Source organism: Conger conger, chromosome 8 (genome assembly GCF_963514075.1).
Source record: "Conger conger chromosome 8, fConCon1.1, whole genome shotgun sequence".
Classification (NCBI taxonomy): domain Eukaryota; kingdom Metazoa; phylum Chordata; class Actinopteri; order Anguilliformes; family Congridae; genus Conger; species Conger conger.
In genome coordinates this window covers 51,478,794-51,493,442 of record NC_083767.1, presented here as the reverse complement: position 1 = coordinate 51,493,442, position 14,649 = coordinate 51,478,794, and the positions used below count along the sequence as shown (strand labels likewise).

The 14,649-nt window shown below is 43.6% G+C and overlaps 1 protein-coding gene across 2 annotated transcripts; it reads right to left on the bottom strand.

The window, feature by feature from the left end:
- Positions 1 to 1,171: 1,171 nt before the first annotated feature.
- Positions 1,172 to 14,440, bottom strand: irf5 (interferon regulatory factor 5). Of its 2 annotated transcripts, XM_061251737.1 has the most exons (10): positions 13,230 to 13,260; positions 12,830 to 12,910; positions 8,058 to 8,244; positions 7,713 to 7,899; positions 7,413 to 7,438; positions 7,228 to 7,255; positions 5,648 to 6,028; positions 4,644 to 5,033; positions 3,500 to 3,618; positions 1,172 to 1,724 (listed from the first exon to the last, which is right to left on the bottom strand). In XM_061251737.1, exons 3-10 carry the CDS (start codon positions 8,229 to 8,231, stop codon positions 1,536 to 1,538), a joined length of 1,494 nt encoding a protein of 497 aa, XP_061107721.1. In that variant the 5' UTR covers positions 8,232 to 8,244; positions 12,830 to 12,910; positions 13,230 to 13,260; the 3' UTR covers positions 1,172 to 1,535. The 2 variants fall into 2 exon arrangements, with proteins under 2 accessions (XP_061107721.1, XP_061107720.1); XM_061251736.1 differs by lacking the exons at positions 12,830 to 12,910; positions 13,230 to 13,260 and adding an exon at positions 14,281 to 14,440.
- Between the last annotated feature and the right edge of the window lie 209 nt (positions 14,441 to 14,649).

The following is a 14,649-nucleotide window of genomic DNA, read 5'->3' as shown; positions in this document are numbered from 1 at the left end:
TCATACACTCCCTGGTCTGGGAATGTTGTTAGCCTGGTCTGGCCCTGTCACTCACATTACTTAGCTGGATACACTGGTGTTCTCTTTCATTGTCTGGGTAAGAGCACTTGCCAAATGAGTGTACCGTTTGAACTGCACTGAAATCAAGGCAGTGTTCCTCCGTCAGTGAGACTCTCCTTTCAGGGCTATTCTAATCTGCGTACTCACCACTCAGCCAACATCAGCTTGACCTGTTCTGCTCTGGTTTGGGTGGGAAACCAGCAGTTCTCTGCCCTTGAGGACTATGCATTGAGGAACTGAGCTGTAGTTCAATTTATCATACTGTGGCCATTTTCAGAACAACATGTCTGACTGGGGTATCTCAGTGGCGCAGCCTGTAGAGCACTGACCGCATGCTCATTGCGAGCGTGACGTCGGCGGTTCGAATCCGACCATCAGACATTTGTCGCTGTCTTTCCCTCTCTCGCTCCCATTCTTCCTGTCTCTCTATACTATACTGTCCAATGAAGCTAGAATATCTTTAAAATAAAAAAACTTGTCTGACTGAGTGCTCTCAGCGCAGTGAGAAATGTTGTCATTTTGCCATTCCTGCATTGGCAGTACAAACTGAGCTGACAAGTTAAAGATTTGCCAGACAAATGCACTTCCCATCTGTGCTGTGTCATTGTTGAGGTGAGTAAAAGTCAACTAATAATCTGGAAAAACACAATGACGCATATCATTTTCTCTTTTAGTTTGGTTAACCATTTGTGTCTCAGACAATTTACTGCTTTATTAGCTGCTCAAGCAGTCAATTCTGAGGGGCCTTACTATGGCAAGGGACAAAATGGAAATGGTTACAATTCACATAGCATATCTGGCACCTTAGCTGAATAAAAAAAGTTAGACATTCCCTTGTAGGGATTATTACTGTACAGTATGTTGTACCAAACCACAGGGATTGGTGCAATTCCACTTTTCTACATCAAAGCATTGTGGAAAAAAACCTTTATTGGTGGGAAACTACATTCAAGGTGACAGTTTTTAGCACCCAAAATAAATTCTTCTTTACATTATAATACAATCGTAGCAACAAACAATGGTGAATGAAATGCTGTTGCCAATGAGAACACACGCTTTAACGTAAGCCTTTAGAAACACCTAAAAAAAAAAAAAAAGCTTAGAAACTTAGTCATACTGGTATGGTTTTTATTGAAATAAAAATACCACAATGTCTTAATATTGTGCTGAAGCATCACATTCAAGTGAAATCTCACTCTTAAAAACCATTTATCAAATATACAGTAGGCAGAATATTGGCTAGTTGTTTGCCAGAGTTTGGCCCCTGGTCTCCATTGATCTCAGCACAGCTGTTCCTTACAGGAAAATGGCTGACACATCATGGGAGCTGAAGATGCACCACGGGACATGACATCTCAGACAGACCCGTAAAAGCCGGTCCTTGCACCATGGAACAGGCGTGTGCACAACAGAAGTCTGTGCTGGTATGGCTTTGGTTCCAATCCCAGTGTGGAATTAAAGCAGGAGCGTTCTGCTCAGGACATGGTCTGGCCCCACTGGCCCTGAGCATGCTGGTTCTGTAACAGTCTGTGCAGCTCCTTGAACTGCTCCACCGTCTGGTCCTTGAGGTCCGGGTTGGAGATTTGCAGGCGGATGCTGTCTGTAGACCAGGAGAGCTCACCCGAAAACATCTCTGTCAGGATCCGGGCGACTACGGGAATCACCTGTGAGAGAGAGAGTGTGCAGAAGAGATTGTTGTCTTTGTGTACCAAGAGGGGAAATTGTATGGCAAGTTGGTTCATAAATGAACTTGACATGGTAAATGGTTGGCATTTTATATAGCGCCTTTATCCAAAGTGCTGTACAATTGCTGCTTCTCATTCACCCATTCATACACACACCAACGGCAATTGGCTGCCATGCAAGGCACCGACCAGCTCATCAGGAGTATTTTAGGGGTTAGGTGTCTTGCTCAGGGACACTTCGACACAGCCCGGGCAGGGGATCGAACCGGCAACCCTCCGACTGCCAGACGACTGCTCTTACTGCCATGTCGCCTGACATAATCTCGTAAGACCAAAGCTGACATTAAAAATGCACTGTTCATCAGGTGTTACACGTAAACGCGCTGTTCAAGTTGGCGTTACATAGTGACATGTTATTCAATAAATCACAGTATGTTGGCAGCCTATCTAGATGAGGCCGTTCAATTGATATCTGTAAAATTCACTGAATGAAAAAGCTGCAGTGTGCAGTATGGCCCAGTGTGGTGCAGTATCATACAGTGTGACCCAGTGTGCTAAGCATGCAGTGTTACTGGTACAGAACCATGCAGTATGACCCTGCGTGATGCAGTGAGCTGTGGGAGTGTAATGCAGTCTGATACAGTACGAGACCCTGAGGTACAGCTCGCTGTGATACTGTACAGAGGGGGGCAGTGCAATGAAGTGGGGTATAGTGTGCAGGGTGCAGTGTGATACAATGTGCTTTGGTGCAGGAGGGGACAGTATAGTGCAGTGTGTACATTACGGTAGCCCTGTGCAGTTTAGTGCAGTGTGTACATTACAGTAGCCCTGGGCAGTTTAGTGCAGTGTGTACATTATGGTAGCCCTGAGCAGTTTAGTGCAGTGTGTACATTACAGTAGCCCTGTGCAGTTTAGTGCAGTGTGTACATTACAGTAGCCCTGTGCAGTTTAGTGCAGTGTGTACATTACGGTAGCCCTGTGCAGTTTAGTGCAGTGTGTACATTACGGTAGCCCTGTGCAGTTTAGTGCAGTGTGTACATTACGGTAGCCCTGTGCAGTTTAGTGCAGTGTGTACATTACGGTAGCCCTGTGCAGTTTAGTGCAGTGTGTACATTACAGTAGCCCTGGGCAGTTTAGTACAGTGTGTACATTACGGTAGCCCTGTGCAGTTTAGTGCAGTGTGTACATTACGGTAGCCCTGGGCAGTTTAGTACAGTGTGTACATTACGGTAGCCCTGTGCAGTTTAGTGCAGTGTGTACATTACGGTAGCCCTGGGCAGTTTAGTACAGTGTGTACATTACGGTAGCCCTGTGCAGTTTAGTGCAGTGTGTACATTACGGTAGCCCTGTGCAGTTTAGTACAGTGTGTACATTACGGTAGCCCTGTGCAGTTTAGTGCAGTGTGTACATTACGGTAGCCCTGGGCAGTTTAGTACAGTGTGTACATTACGGTAGCCCTGTGCAGTTTAGTGCAGTGTGTACATTACGGTAGCCCTGTGCAGTTTAGTGCAGTGTGTACATTACAGTATCCCTGTGCAGTTTAGTGCAGTGTGTACATTACAGTATCCCTGTGCAGTTTAGTGCAGTGTGTACATTACGGTAGCCCTGTGCAGTTTAGCGCAGTGCGGTACTGTGCTATGCCGTGCAGGATAGATTGGGAAAGTGTGTTGCAGTGCAGAGTGAAGCAGTATGGTGCAGTGTACAGCATGCATTCGTTGTGCACTGTGCAGGATTCGGGGAGTACTGCTGAACACCTGGACGATAATCAGCTTCTTCTCCTTGGGTTTCCTGTCAGGCCAGTCCTCTCCAAAACAGAAGTAGATTTCGAAGGGGGGTGGGGCCGGCGCTTCTCCTTTCTGGTACAGGATCAAACCTACCACACGAGAGAATACCTTACACTTCAATAACACAGCTACACTTACATCCCATAATTACTTACTATTCTTGCAACACCTATTGTGTGTATACCCAGGTAATTGGTCACAGGCACACAGAAGTGACACACAATATAAGAATTTGTGTTTTTCTGTGGCTCATAAAAGGTGGAATTTTTGCGGTTTTGGAAATGTTGGGTCATATGAAATTAGCACTGAAGCCTGAGAGTAAATGAAAGAGAGAGAATCAGAGGGAAACAGCCCAAACATCACTGATGAGAGACAAGTGGTGATGTGTTAAATAACACTCGGACTAGAATCCAGTCCCATTTCATCAGAAATAAAGGGCGGTAATTCCTACATGGATCACCTGATGTAAATACCCTCAAATTAAAGCTGACAGTCAGCACGTTAACCACAAACATTTGTCCCTCATGGAAGTATCTTTGAAATAACCCGAATACAGTATAAATTTTAGTATATGGTATGGTCTATGGTATATGGATTTTCTTAATTAAAGGTACAATAGGTAAAATTTTTGTGTTAAAATATTGTTACAAGGCCATTGTAAATCCCTTCCTATCATTGAAAAAGGCTGTGTTTATAGTCCTTAAAGTCAGATTTCAAAATATGCAATTGACGGGCCGTTACTCTGTACCAAAACATCATATAGCTGCACAATAATTCAAGCTCATTTGATGAAAATTGGTTCTAATTGCCACAGCCAATGGCGTTTCAACGTCAGCGCGTTCACAGAGAAGGGGTGGGATAAACAGTGTTATGGTTTGAGCGTGTTTGTTTCTGCAATTTCTCCCTTGAGAAATTAGAAGTCCAAAATTACCCATTGTACCTTTAAGTAAACAATCTAACAAAAGTTAGAAATGAATAATAATGACAACATTGTATTGTAGGACATACTAAGAGCTAACTTGACATTGGGGTCTCTGCATGTGACAGAAAGGACACTTTTCTGGATGAGTTCAGTGTGAAGGATGGGCCCCTGACCCCAGCCCCCCGGTCTCACCGTGCAGGAAGCTGTTGAGACTGAACACTCGGATCCTCTTCTCCCTCTCCATGGGGTTGGGTGGGCCCTGCTCGAACACGCCCGGGCCGGACCAGAACACCTTGCACTGGCAGAGGCGCACGGCGTAGATGTCCTGGCCCTCGATCTCCAGGATCAGGCCGCGGTCCATCACATCCAGCAGCTGGTTGGTGTAGAAGCGCTGCTTGTCGTTGGAGAGCTCCTGAGTGCCGGGGAACAGGACCTGCTGCAGGCTGACAGGGCCGAACAGGTCCACCTGGTCCGGCGTGGGCTCCAGATGGCCGTAGTACAGCCGGCAGCCCTGCGGGTTACTGACGGTCAGGGTGCTGGCCGCCCGGCCCCGGTACTGGAACTTAATGTCCAGATCGGTCACTGTCCCGGAGAGACACACAGACATCACATCCATCACACCGTATGAGCCAATAAACTCAACACAGTGTGCCTCTGCTAGTTCAGGGAAAGTCCAATCTGGCCTTTGAATCAAAATCAAGCCCTGGTTTTCTTTCCTCCAAGGTAATTCACTGAACAATTATTTGAAATAAATGATTGCTAATGATTGCTACCCACTGCCTTCACACCGGACACCGAGGTAAAGGGAGGGTGGAAAACCAGTCCCTGAGGACCATGATTTCAGGAACTGGGCTGTAGTTTAACTGATCGAACTGTGGCCATTTTAGGCCACGCGAACAGCATTAGACATAGAAACACATCCTCAAGCTGTACCATGGCATACGCTCATTAACTCACATTACAGTGCTCAAAGAGACATAAAATGTCCAACCAAACCGATTAGAAGCATGTAAGGAGGATGGAGGGGGTGTCCAGAGGGGGAGAGAGATGTGTGCAGAGGAAGGAGGAGCAGGAAATGGGTGTGTGCAGAGGGAGGAGAAAGAGGAGGGGTGGACGCAGAGGTACAGGGCGTGTGCAGTGGGGCAGGAAGTGGCCAATGAGACGGGGCCATGTCAGAGGGAGGACGGCTCACTCACAGGGCAGCATATGGGGGCTGCTGAGCAGGTCGTAGATACAGGGCTGCACCGGCCCCGCCCCCCGATTCTGCACCTCCAGCATTGGGCTGTCCTCAATGACCGCCGGGACAGGGGGCGGGGCCATCTCCACGTGCACGCCCGGCAGACTGCCGCCGTGGCCGAAGCCGCCGCCCACCTCGCCCACCAGGGGGACGGGGGTCTGGTAGTCTGGCAGGGGCATGCCGACCAGGGGGACGCCCCCGCCGGGGGCCACAGGGACCCCGCCATGTGGCACTGCCATCTGGGCCAGGTAACTGTTACTCATGGCGGAGTTTATGAAGGGCACCTCCCCTGGGATGCCAGAGAAAGCTGCATAACCGGGCACCTCTCCCATTCTGCCATCTGCCATAGAGAATCATACATGTTCACTATCAAACACTGTGTCACTCACAGTGATAAAAATATGATTCAACACTATTACTCACACTCAATAAGATATGATCCAACACTAATAAAGATATGATCCAACAACTTCACTCATGCTGATAAAGATATGATCCAACACCATCACTCACACAAATAAAAATATGATCCAACACCATCACTCACACTAATAAAGATATGATCCAACAACATCACTCAAGCTGATAAAGATATGATCCAACACCATCACTCACACTGATAAAAATATGATCCAACACAATCACTCACACTAATAAAGATATGATCCAACAACATCACTCACGCTGATAAAGATATGATCCAAAACCATCACTCACACTAATAAAGATATGATCCAACACCATCACTCACACTAATAAAGATATGATCCAACATCATCACTCACACTAATAAAGATATGATCCAACACCATCACTCACACTAATAAAGGTATGATCCAACACTATCACTCACACTAATAAAGATATGATCCAACAACATCACTCACGCTGATAAAGATATGATCCAAAACCATCACTCACACTAATAAAGATATGATCCAACACCATCACTCACACTAATATAGATATGATCCAACAACATCACTCACGCTGATAAAGATATGATCCAAAACCATCACTCACACTAATAAAGATATGATCCAACACCATCACTCACACTAATAAAGATATGATCCAACATCATCACTCACACTAATAAAGATATGATCCAACACCATCCCTCACACTAATAAAGGTATGATCCAACACTATCACTCACACACAAAGATATGATCCAAAACTATCACTAACACTGATAAAGATATGATCCAACACTATCACTCACACTAATAAAGATATGATCCAACACCATTGCTCACACTAATAAAGATATGGTCACAGCATCACAAACATGATCCAATATCACAAAATACCGCCAAGCCACCAAGCACAGATATCAAACAAGTAATTACAAGTAACCCATTCCTTTTTCACCCATCTGCATGAAAGTTAATGCCACACAATGTTATTTAGAGAACACTTTTTAGAACATTGAATAAAGAGCCATTAAACAGGAAACTGCTCCAGGTAATCAGTTTTATCACAGGAGCTTTCACTCCTTTGTAAAAGGTAAAAGTAAAAGATAAAGTAATGCCTTACCAATTGAGAGACCTACAATGTCTGGTAGCTGAAAATAAGATAAGAGAAATGAAATAGCATATGAAACAGACAATAAACAATATGAAATATACAAATTATATTGGAGAATATTTTGTATTTTGATCATTGCTATTTACAAGATTTAAAAACAATTTTCCAAAAAGACTTTACGAATTTCACCATACCTCATCCTCATCATCATCCCCGGCATCTGAAACACAGTTAATAATAATTACAATCCATCTTTACTGGTATTTACACATGAAGAACTGAATAAGATACTGTACATTTTACTAAATGCACACTCATATAAACAGCATGTTATCAAACATATGGGCCAAAAGGCCCATCGTGGACATTAAACCTTATGCACTTTCATATGATTGCAGCAGGCACAAGGTACACTGGAGTTGAGTGCTGGGTCTTATGGTCATTCGATTGCGGTTAGCCCTTGGTGATTGAACTGGTTCTGTTGCGGCCGTTACCTCCGTTATACGGTTGGTCGCACACCTCGTAAATCTTGTACGGCTGGACGGGCGTCTCCTTGGTGCCGTCGTATTTGAGCCTGAACTCGCGGCTTTTGTTCAGGGCACAGCGCAGGTTGGCCTTCCACTTTGCGGGGTCGGGTTCGTCCACGCCCTCCTGGTACTTTCCAGTCTCCAGAGCCCAGGCCTGTGGGGCGGGGAAGGGGGGTGTCAAACGAGAAACTGACCCTACTCCAATCCCCTTCCCCTTCCCCTTCCCCTTCCCCTTCTGTTACCACTTCTTCCCTGCCATTACCGCTTTCACTCTGACCATGCCTGGTGAACCTTATGTTAGGGCACACTCACTCTAAATATGGTGTTCTCATCCTCCTGTGCGGGCAGGTGGCGGGTGGCATGGCGCCAGGGTATCTGGAAGAGCTTCTGCTCAGAGTTTATCCACCGCAAGCCCGGGTAATTCCCGCTGTTCACCTGGGCGACCAACCAAGGCTTCAGCCGGATCCTCCGAGACTGTAGACTCATGGTGGGGAACCGCCTGTCGTTGTCGCGGGAAGGAAAGGCAGAAGTAAGAGAAAATGCAGAATGTACTGGATCAGCAATAATTCTGACTTGCTAAAACTTTTAAAGATAAGGAACTGCAGCTTTGTGACTTTGAGAGATAAGAACTTTTTCTGGTAGCCGATTGAGTTTGTATTTAAATGTGGATTTAAAAGAATAGCCGTTTAAATGATTATGTTGGCCTGAATTGGATAAACACCGATGCATGCTGTACTTAGCTTGAAAATTAATTTAATAAAGTATTACTTTATTACCAGCAAAATAATATAGGATTGGCAATAAATAATGAATGAATCTTTAAAATACAAGATAGAAAATGCCTGGGCTTCACACCTCATAAACTTGAGCTTCCTCAACCACTCCGTAATTACACTGAATTGTGACCACGGCTCCTCAGTATACAGATATACAGCTTCCTATCTTTTTCAAGAGCGTCTCAGTTCTGTGATTTTGAAAGAAAATGGTGTCTCTATTCCGTTCTCCACTGCAGAAAAAGCAACACCCTCATCGTACAGAGTACAAACAGAATTTCTGGACCAGTATACCAAAGATGAATAGAAGAGGGAAGGTATAACTTCCTGCAGTTTGCAGGGTCAACTGACAGTCACCTACACACTCAAATGTGACAGGACAAGCCACAAAGGACAAAGCCAAATACAGTATATATTGCATTCTGGGTAACTTCACTTCTTCTTCACTTGCTTGAAAGACAACACGGTTTACTTGTGTCATGTTTTGAAAGCACTCAGAAGCGTGGCAAGATTTCATGCATGAGCCGCAGATCGGGCAAACATACAAGTGTATCGTCAAAAACATGCAGAGTGCAGAGTGGTGTGGTCACCAGCTTGCTAGCAGCTTTATTTATAGATGTTAATGCCCCATGAACACAGAACAAGTCAGACACTGAACCCTGTCATCGGTTAAGAAGGAAGCTAAGTGACAGAGAGTACAGAGCTGGGGTTCTCAGACTAGTTCCTCCATTTCATCTGGGTTTGTAACAGCCAATATTTTGATAAATGAATATGCTTGAAAAAATGTTTTTACATTCTTGAAAAATGAAACTTAGATTATCACACTGTACGGTTGCCTAAATTTAAAATATATATTTGAATACTTTTCAGATTTTTCCATAAATGATTCCGTTTCTGTGAGCAATATTGCACACTTTCAGCAATTAGGACCCCACATATTTCAACTGTCTGCCAATAGCTGAATCTATTACAGAAATGTTACCTCTTACTAAAGGAGAAATGTGGTATACAACACTTTACAGATACAACAATTAAGTTGGTTAGAAAGTCCTGTAATCTGAATATGGGACATTTATTCACCATGGCATACATAGCTAGCATAATCTTTATACTGTACATCAGTGTATAATTAAGAAAAATGAGCAGCATAGTGGTTAAGGTACATGACTGGGACCTGCAAGGTTGGTGGTTCAATCCCCGGTGTAGCCACAATAAGATCCGCACAGCTGTTGGGCCCTTGAGCAAGGCCCTTAACCCCACATTGTCGCTTTGGATAAAAGTGTCAGCTAAATAACATCTAATGTAATGAGTAGCCTGTTACAAAGGAGCATTTTCTACCACAAAACTGGGGACTCCAGGGCAGAGTTTGAGAATCCTGATAGAGGCTAGAGTCATTGGACCTAGGCCTGTACTAAACTGAATCATCAGTATGGCAGTGAATGCACAGAGCATATAACTGGAGCACTTTCTGGGTTTTTCCTGCACAGAGAATTCCAAGGTGACCACCATCTTCTGCATGTCAACAATAAAGCCTATTTAAAAAGCAGTGTACACTGGATTACTATCATTTGAACATGCATCAGTTTCACAGGCACCTCAGGGACAAGACATTGACGACAAAGAAGAAAGCTACTATGTTGCAGTAGAGCTCTGTTAAGATGAATGAAACAACACTTCCTGCAGTTGAACAGCGGCAAAACAGAAGCCATCCTCATCGGCACCCCACACCAGGTCAACTCATCCCCCATTACATGCATCACCTTTTCTGGCCAGGCTATCCCACTGTCAGCGGTCATCACCAACCTGGGTGTCAGAATGGACCCCCACCTCAACTACGAGGCCCACATCAAACACCTCTGTAAAACATCCTTCTTCCACCTCAAAAACATAGCCAAACTCCGCCCCACCCTGTCTCTGCAGGATGCTGAAAAATTAGTCCACGCCTTCGTCTCCTCCAGGCTCGACTACTGCAACGCACTTCTCATCGGGATTCCAAGCAAGAGCCTTCAAAAGCTTCAATACATCCAGAACAGTGCTGCTAGGATCCTGATGAGAGTGCGCAAACATGATCACATCACTCCCATCCTCCACTCACTACACTGGCTCCCCATCTCCTCCCGTACAGAATTTAAAATCTCCCTGCTGACCTACCAATGCGTCCATGGCAACGCACCCCCCTACCTCAAGGAGCTGGTCAAGACTCAGCCCCCCACCCGCAGTCTCCGCTCATCAAACACTTACCTCCTCAAACCCACCAGGACTAAGCTGGTCACTATGGGAGGCCGGGCCTTCTGTTCTGTCGCCCCTGAACTGTGGAATGCCCTCCCTGCCCACCTAAGAGCACCACAGTCAGTTGACTCTTTCAAGAGCGGTCTTAAGACCCACCTATTTGGAAGAGCCTACCCACATTTTTAGTTTAAGTGATGATGATGTCTGGATACTGCTGTTTTATTTTGCTGTTTTTAGTTATTTTTATTTTTATTTGTATTCTCTGATGTTTTTGACTCCTGTAGCACTTTGAGATTCTCGAATGGAAAGTGCATTATAAATTAAATCCATTATTATTATTATTATTATTATGAATGCTAGCAGCTAGCTAGATAGCTAGCTAGCATAAATTCATGTTGGACTGTTTTAAAAGATTAGAATTCTGACCACATGCCTCAAATTGCATTAATTGAATTTAGAACAGGAATAGCAAATTATTAAATGAACAAATATTGCAAAACAAAGAAAAGTATATGCAATTCCCATGTGGACAATTCCAAATCCTTTTCCAGATACTAATTAAATAGGTAGGCTGGTGAATCTGATTCTTCTCATTTCTTAACCAAGTCAGTTTCACATTGCTGCGTCATCATATAAATTGTTGCTTGGGTATAATTATCACATGGACAGTCATTTGTGGGTCATTTGAATAAGGCAATACCGTTCAGGCAGACACTCTTATCCAGAGCAATTAAAACAGTTTTTCTATTTGCTTACAGTGCCATTAAACTACCCTGCCCTCCAAAGGATTCGAACTCAGTAACATTAGGGAGTAACAGATTCCTCAGAATGCCTGCAATATAAGCCTAAATCAGATATGTTTTATAAAACACATAGGCCCTAGGAACTGTTGCTGGCGTTTAGATAACACTTTTGCCTCCTTTCGATGCAGAAAACACCCTTATTCTATACATAGCTCAGGAGAGGGAAGTATGCTGTACTAGCACATTGTGCAAGAGAGGCCTCTCTGCCATTGCCATGATTCAAATCACTCGCTGGGTCCATAGTCTGTCTGTACCACAGTCAGACAGTCCCATCTTATCAACACCTGCGGTTTCCTTCTCTCAACTGCGCTGGTGACGCTTCCTTTTCAAGTGTGCCAAATTAAACTTATAATTTCACTCTGAATTACTTGCTGTATTCAAAACTAAATTGATCACAAGAAGATCAAGAAAACGAATGCTTGTAGAAATCCCCTCTGCTTTTTTAAAATAAATTCTGATCTCGCACCCCAGATAAAGCAGTGCATTGAGCTGAAGATATGATGGCATGGATGACTGACCATGTCAGTCTCAACTCTTTCATTCAGTCCCATGAGAACATGCGCAAATGGCCAATTAGCATCACCAGTCCCCGTGGATCCCCTATTGCCAGAGGTCTGGGTTACTGGGCCCTGCCCTAAGCGAAGCTCAGAAGTAGAAAAAAGGATAGTAAAATTTAGACCAAGTCACTCAAATTTGCACAGTATTCTAAAATGGAGGGAGTGAAAAGCCAGGTGTTAGATTGATCTAAAACACAAATGTACTGAAATGTTGTGCCTAATTTTCAAAGAGAAAAAAAAAAAAATGACTTATAAGCCCCCCAGAAAAAACCCATAGGAAATCAAAGCCTGCAATTACATTCAATTACTACTTTCACATGTCAAACACATTTAGAGGCACTTGAGTCTGAGATCCAAGTCAGTGAAACTTCTGACTTTGCCTGCTGTGTAATTTTCATTTACAAGGGGAGTAAGGAGCACTTAATCGGGGATAAAACTGGATATCTGTGCTTTCCCCGGTAGACATTCCCACAACACAGCTGCAAGCTGCATTACTGCACACATTACAATGTGCCATTCAGGCAAAAGCATAACACACAAACCACATTACAGTTGAGGTTTTTCATTCCATCCAATGAACAGAATCCACAGTTTGAGTCAGTGAGAAATGTATTCTTTAAACTACTTATTGGCCAACAATTTATCAATTTACCCCAAATTTGAAAGTCGATACATTTGGAATGTTGTCTGATTGTGAAACATCCCCACTGCTGTTAGCTCACCAGCTAAGCTGCAAGGTCCTTGTGTTGGCAGACTGTTCTTCCTATGCAGCTGGCACAGACAGTCAGCAAGCATCCAATGGCCTATAGGAATCATCCATAGGCCACTGTTAGATGGAGGAAGAAAATAATCCCTCCCTCAGCAAGGATGCAGCCAGTTATGGCAAGGGGAAAACATTGCATATCCAGGCTTTACATCTGGACTAGGGTTAGCACAGGGACGAATTACCGCCCATATACAAATCCCCCCCCATGTAACTGGAGGTTTCTGCGTTCTGATCCCTTCTCTATCCTTTATCCTCTCTGCTTTCTGACTCAATAATGACAAAAATACAAGTAGTGTGGCACAGGTGCACAATAGTGTACTGCTTTTGCTGGAATCAACAATTCAGCAATTCCTTACTGTTCAGACCGTTGTGCAACAGATTGCCATAGAGCTGCGGCAATTATGTAGTACTTGCTCCTGAGTCTGGAGTTCTTCCTTTTTTCAGTCAGTTCATGCACTTCACTCTGTGTGATTCACGATTTTTCATTCATGTCAGTCATTTACATTCAAAGATAAAGATCAGATAGAACAACTGAATAGGATTCGGCTGATAAACACAGGTCTAAGTGCGCCCCAGAAAAATAGAAAATGGTTTCACCACCACTCATTAACTAATTTGCTAAATACTGTAAAGAGGCAGCACACTTGTTCTCACCACGTGAATAGGGATAACGTTCTTTCACAATACAACACATAATTAGGCCGGTTTTGGTAATGATGCACACAACAGACAGAAATATGTTATACAATTATGATCTTTTCAGAAAATTCCAAACTTTACAGCACCAAATAAAATTAGCTAGTAGGCTAATGCTTAGGGATTTAATTAAAAAATGTTATTCAGGCAAAGCTGAAAAAGTCTCACAAATATGTTAACCAATAGTTGCAAAGCATTTCATCGGCCCTGGAGAGAACTGCCTGTTCGTAACAACGGAATGTACATCTGCCATTTCGCAATATTTAATTAAGAACTTGCATATACACATTTGCCATTTTACTTTTCTGTGTAACTTAACAACTTTTGGAATACCAGTAATTGTGTTTTAAAACACCAAATAATCTAAACGAGAGAGGAAGACGTAGGCTCTCTTACAAAATAATGATAGGTAGCCTACACAAATGACGGTGAATAAATGTAAATATGTCGAATTGCTCGTTCTCATTGCGTGTACCGGTGAAATCTAAGAGGCAAATCTTATCTTTCTATCGGCTGAAACGACTGTATGCATGCATTCACTTCAACTCGTATTTCTCCCAGAACGCCATTTCCCCATGGTGAACAGAGGTCTCAATCGCAAATTCTCGCGGAAGGTGTTCGCAGGTAGCTAACGTCAGCTAAACGTTCAATTTAGATTATTCGATAATCAAATATACTTCTAATATCACGCATGCAACATAACGAACTCACCTGAAAACTTCAACAGGCTAATATGCCTGAGGAGGAGCTAACAAAACCTGATCCAACCACCCTGATTTCCCCGGACTAACGTTCCAACTACAGCCAGCTAACTAAACATGAAACGAAACAAATGACGCAAAGTGTGCAACTAGTAACACTAAGTGCCACCCTTCCGGGTGTCTAGAATAGTGTATATGATGTATACGGAAGCAATGAGAAGAAGAATCGCCACTGATATCGCCCACAACTAGGATTTATTGCACTGTAATATATTATTAAATGTAATGACCTTCCACGTGCAAAAATGAACTTCCTGAAAACAAAAGGTGACATTTCGGTTTCTGCAAAGGTACTGTGTAGCGTGCCATATGTTCATCC